Source organism: Morus notabilis, unplaced genomic scaffold, assembly GCF_000414095.1.
Source record: "Morus notabilis unplaced genomic scaffold, ASM41409v2 Scaffold131, whole genome shotgun sequence".
NCBI classification, from domain to species: domain Eukaryota; kingdom Viridiplantae; phylum Streptophyta; class Magnoliopsida; order Rosales; family Moraceae; genus Morus; species Morus notabilis.
In genome coordinates, this window is record NW_010360208.1 from 132,168 (window position 1) to 137,761 (window position 5,594).

At 33.7% G+C, this 5,594-nt stretch overlaps 1 protein-coding gene and 1 pseudogene across 1 annotated transcript in view; one reads left to right on the forward strand and one right to left on the reverse strand.

The window, feature by feature from the left end:
• The window catches only part of LOC21391132, a 3,793-nt gene extending 579 nt beyond the window's left edge, over nt 1-3,214 (forward strand). The window contains exons 3-7 of the mRNA XM_024164226.1: nt 1,621-1,674; nt 1,792-1,839; nt 2,290-2,352; nt 2,795-2,857; nt 2,957-3,214. Coding sequence (XP_024019994.1) covers nt 1,621-1,674; nt 1,792-1,839; nt 2,290-2,352; nt 2,795-2,857; nt 2,957-2,965 — 237 coding nt within the window. The 3' untranslated portion in view covers nt 2,966-3,214. The remainder of the gene's footprint in view (nt 1-1,620; nt 1,675-1,791; nt 1,840-2,289; nt 2,353-2,794; nt 2,858-2,956) is intronic.
• A 532-nt stretch (nt 3,215-3,746) lies between these two features.
• Nucleotides 3,747-4,945, reverse strand: LOC112091204 (annotated as a pseudogene).
• Between the last annotated feature and the right edge of the window lie 649 nt (nt 4,946-5,594).

Consider the following 5,594-nt stretch of genomic DNA (forward strand, 5'->3'; position numbering starts at 1 on the left):
ACCTTTCAAAAAAGGAAAAAAAAAAAAAAAAAAAAAAAAAAACTATGGCCTCGTTCATTTTACCGATTCGAGTTTTCAATTTTAAGTTTCTACAGTAAAAAACTCTTAAAAAATATCACATCTAACTTTTTTTACTATAATAAAAAACTTTTAAAAAAATTTTATCTCTTAACTCGAATTTAAAATTTGAGTCCGCGCCTCCTATGTGATTGCACACAACAATCCGTTAAACAATGCATGTTTGGAATTCTGTGTCATTTTGAAAAAAAAATGGTAAAATGACTTTTTATTGGTTTTGCATCATAGGACATGGGGTAACAAAAACGCGTGTGTTGCACATGTGGTGCTCACAGATAGCATAATAATAATAATAGAAAAATATTAACGTTATTTTTTTGTCACTTTTTTTATTATTTTTAATATTTAACACGTAAATTTAATTATCTTATTTTTTATTTAAAATAATAATATATCGTTTTAATAAAATACACACATTAAACAATAAAAATATAAAATGAGAAATAAAGTGACAGTAGTATCTTTTCATAATCATAACATTGTTGTAAGGCTAAAGCTAAAGATATTAATTCGTTAGCTAGTAATTTAGGCGGGTCCCAGGTCCAACGGCTAGTGATCTGACATGACAAAGTATACGTTTGTGATAAGGATACATAAGGGCTTGCAATATATTGAACTGTCGGCAGCGTATTATCATAGACGATCACAACCCCATTGGTTCCTTTTCTTTGTTTTTTGTTTTTTTTTTAATTTTTTTTTAATTATTATTTTTGTGCATTGCGTCAACAATTTAACTAGCAATGTCTAAAGAGGATTCTAAGGTAGAGTAAAATACTCTATGATTTTTGTATAATTCTAAACCGTTAAATTATAACGGTCACGTCAAAGTAAAATAAGTAAATGAACCGTCGTGATAAAAATTAAATTATAACAGTCACATCAAAGTAAAAGAAGTAAATGAACTGTTGTGATGAAAAATAATAAAAATATTAAAAAAAATAAAGAATTTATTTTTAAGAGTATACGAGTCTAGACATTTACTTCTTATTTTTTATAAATATTTTTTTATTAGTGTAATTACTTGACTAAAAAAATTATAAATAAAAAATAAAGAGTAAAAATTATGACTCATATACTTTTAAAGGTATTTATTAAGATTACTCATAAATATTTGACGGCTTAAAATTACATGATACTAAGAATTTTTTGACATTAAAGCTATCTAGCCCCACAAAGGCCATGATTAAATTTAAAATAAAAAAATTGCTTTAAATATAGGAAGGTGATTTATTTCACCAAATCTAATTGGATTGGCAAATGGTGATCAATGTTATTTTTGAAATGGCCAATTATTGGGGGTCTATTATTTTTTTTCCCCGGAGAGGATAAAGAGTTGAGCTTTTTTGTGCATTTGCTTGATATTATAGAATAGCTCTAATTATTTAGAGCCTTGAATATGCTAAAGCACTTAATGCCTTAAATTAAATTCATAGGTCTAATTATGGCTTTCCACTATAAAGTTCTCCATGTAATTATTTTTTGCTAGAATTTCCTCATAATTATTGACATATCCGAAATTGAACTTTTGGTATTAAATCACAGGGAGCATCAAAATATGGAGGACTTGCGCCAAAGAAGAAGCCTTTGATCTCAAAGGTAAAATGTAGATATTCAAATCCTCAATTTCAATATTTTTTTTTTTTCATTACATTTTATTAAAAAAAAAAACGCTTAGAAGATTCAACTCATTTATTTATTTATTTATGGGTGTAGGATCATGAACGTGCCTTCTTTGATTCTGCAGACTGGGCATTATGCAAGGTATTAACTCCTAATAAAGAAGATAACAACATTAAATAGTGTAGAGAACATAATGCATTTAATTTCATTTTTTGAGGCATCGATGGCAAAATCCTTACTAAGAAAAAAAAAAGGACAAAAAAAAGAAAAAAAGAAAAATTAGTTGGGACCTTGAAAGCTTTGCCCTACATCAACTTTGAACTAATATGATCAACCAGTTAAAAGAAACAAGAATGTTTCCTTTCTTTTCCTTTTCTTCCCCCCCCCCCCCCCCCCCCCTTTTTTTTTTGGCTTATTTTAGCAAGAAGAGTGAAAGGAAGGTTTAATATTAAAGGATATTAATTATAGCTTTTCCTTCTATATAGCATTTGATATGTATCACATGAACCTCTTTTTTGTTGTTAGTTAAAAATTACTAGCAAAAATCAACATTTCATTTCTGGAATTTTTGAACTTGTTGCAATACTGCAGCAAGGTGCAGGGGAAAATAAAAAATCGACAGCTGCTGTAGAAACCTTGCGGCCAAAACTTCAGGTATATTTGATAATATGTATGTATGTATGTATATATATATATATTCCATAACATATTTATGTGTGTGTATATATAGATGGAAATGTATACGTTGGTAGTTTGGTTTAATTTTTCATCTCCTTTCAGATGAATATGTCCATATAAAAAAAATTTAAATGACAATAAGCACTTTTCCTTTAAACACGTAAATATACGCGCGCGCATATATATATTACTGAAATATTTACCTAAATAATTATTGTTTTGACCATAAAATATTAATCCGATGGTAATAATAAATTATATAGTTGAGTAAAAAAAATTTATGACAATTAATGAAACTAAATTCTTATCTTGTCACGTCATTAAATTTTTATATTTAATGATAACTGCCGATAGAAACGTAACCACTAAAAACTCGTCCATTATGCCCATATAGTGAAAATACTGTTATAATATGCAGAGAACGCCCCATCAACAACTACCTCCAAGGAGACCTGCTTGTGTCTCCGGCAAAGATACCCTTGTAAGTTCTCAGTCCACAACTATAATCTTTGTGTTTATCATCTTTATTCAAGTACTATATATTGTACTAATTATTCAACTTTCAATTTTGATGTTGCAGGAAGAGTAAATTGTTGAGTGCTCAAGGAGAGTTCTTTCGTTAATCTTGGAAAGGAAGGGGAAAAAAAAGTTCCTTGGTGTGTGATAATAATAAAAACAAGGAATTTATGTTCATGGTACAGATAGCTTTGTTAATTTTTTTTGTTTTGTTTCTCTTTTTAGTTTTTCAATTAGCTCGATTAGAATAAAGGGATCTCCTTTGCACAAGAGAGATGTTCTGAGGTGCCATTTTGAAAATTGTGATGAATGCTTTGCGTAATGGTGATCACCTTTTGTGTATTTTAGTACTTGTTAAAAGACTTGGTCGAGAAAATAGAAAATGAAATCGTGTATAGAAATTTGCACAAAGAGAATGCTCAACATCATAATAAACAAAAATCCAAAAAAATTAGGAGGGACTTATATCATTTTTTTATTTTGTTTTATTTACATATCCATCAAGTAAGTCACTACATTCTTATATAGGGTTGTTCATGGGTTGGGTTGGTGCGGGGTAGGACTTTTTTTTTCCTGCCCTAAAGGGTGCGGATTGCACATATTTGGCCCTAACGATGTTAGAAAAATTTCACAACCCAACGATGTTCGGGTTGGGTTGGGGCGGTGCGGGGTGGGTTGGGTGGTCGGTTTCAACATTCAAAAAATCAAAGACTTACAGTTCAATATAATATTCAAACTTCATCATTAAATAGAAATAGCAACCATTCTTATCAGTCCGGCGAGAGAGCACCGGAGAAAGTGGGCAATACGGCGGCCGAGAGGACTGAGCAATGAGGAGAGAGTTATGAGGGGGTTCACGGGAGGGGAAGAAGAGGGAAAACTGAAAAGGAAGAGGCAAGAAGAGGGGGTTCTCGGGAGGGGAGACCGAGAATGAGAATGTGAACCCTAATGTTAGCGAGCCTAAGGTAGAACTTGGGCAGTTCGGCTTGGGCAGAAAGCTTGGGGGTATGTTGTGCGGGTTGGGTTGGGGATTGCGGGTTGGGCCCATGCCCAACCTGCAATCCGCCCCAAACACTTCGGGCTAGAAGTATAATGGGCCAAAAATTTAAAAATAATGCTGTGGGTTGCTTTTTTCGGCTTGGGTTGGGGCGGGATGGGTTGGGTTTGCGGGTTGTTCCGATTTATGAACAGCCCTAACCACAAGAAAAGTTAAAGAAAATCTTAGCAAAAAAATTTGAGCAACATTTGATCATTACATTTTTTGATAATTTTCATCTCCCTTAATCTCTCAACCCAAAATCCAATACTCTTAAGGGTATTTGCATACCCAAAGAACCCATATTCTCTACTCTTGTTCATACTACAAACATGTTGAAACTCAAAATGTAACACATTTTTAAGAGCAGTAAAGCTTGTAATTTCCTCTAACTTGGTCTTGTAAAGCCCATGATTTTCCACAATTTAATTCCAAACTTTCCCTTTGTCCTTCATCATTTCCACCAAATCAAACTCGTCCTTCTCATCAAACGGCACAAATTCAACGTCAAAAACTTGGGACAACACATTCGACATAAAAACGTCGCCGTTTGAGCAGTTAAAGGCCTCGTTCTTGGGTTGGGCTGTGACCGCGGCCCATATATGTTGCTCGGCCAGCACGCGCGCGTCCGACGCGTCACAGAAATGCTCCCATGTGTGGTGCGTGCTGGGGAACGAAACCTCAGCCCCTCGTCCCGGCAAATTGCAGCGTAGGCCGCAATGTTCGGCAGCACGTTGTACACACTCCTCAAGGACACGCTGACTTGAGGGGCGGTGGATGGAGTACGTGACCTTCGGCGCGTGCGAGGCCACGAGGTCCTCCAACGCATAGTAGAAGTTCGGGTAGGGAAGCCGGGCCAAGTCTTCACTAAACAGCGGGTCATGCGGGGACGAGTTGGGTCAAATGGGCCGGGTCATGAATTGGTCCCTTCTAGTGTTGGGCCCCGGTTTGGAGTGTGATGTGGGTTAGGGGTGAGCCCGGATCCGACTTGAGGACATTAAGGACATTTTCTAACATTATGGCGGATGAAGAGAGATTATTGAGTTCGCCAACTATGAGATGTTACGTTGGGGCACAATATGCGGTCCTCTTCTGGTGTACACATGAAACTTCTATAATCTATCATAACTAGAGGTAAATTTTTGTTTTGTTTCGTTTTTTTTTGTTTTTATTTTTATTTTTCTTTTTCAGATCAAAAGTTGGCTAAGAATTCGAGTTCGGACATCGAGTTTTGTTACAGTAAAAAACTCTCATAACTAGTTACATATAATTTTTTTATCACAGTAAAAAAATTCACATAAAATTACATCTTAACTCGAATTAAAAATTCGAATCAACGAATTAAGCGGGTCCTAAATAAAATAATTAACGTTGATGTGGTTACTCAACGTGCGTGTTTACCTTTTCTTTTTTGTAATAAAAAAAACTTCTCACTTTATTAAGGGACAAACATATTGCCAATTTAGAAAAGAGCTAGTAATTTTGTAATGGATAAGGGATAAAAAGGGGTTAGTGTTATGATTTCTACGGGGTTTAAAAAAGAAAAGTGAGAAGTTTAACATTAGAAACAAATTTTTAAAAGGAAAAATTTGGAAAAAAAAATTTAAATTGAGAAAATTTATTTTTAAATTTAAAAATATATATTCGAATTATTTTCTTAAATTCC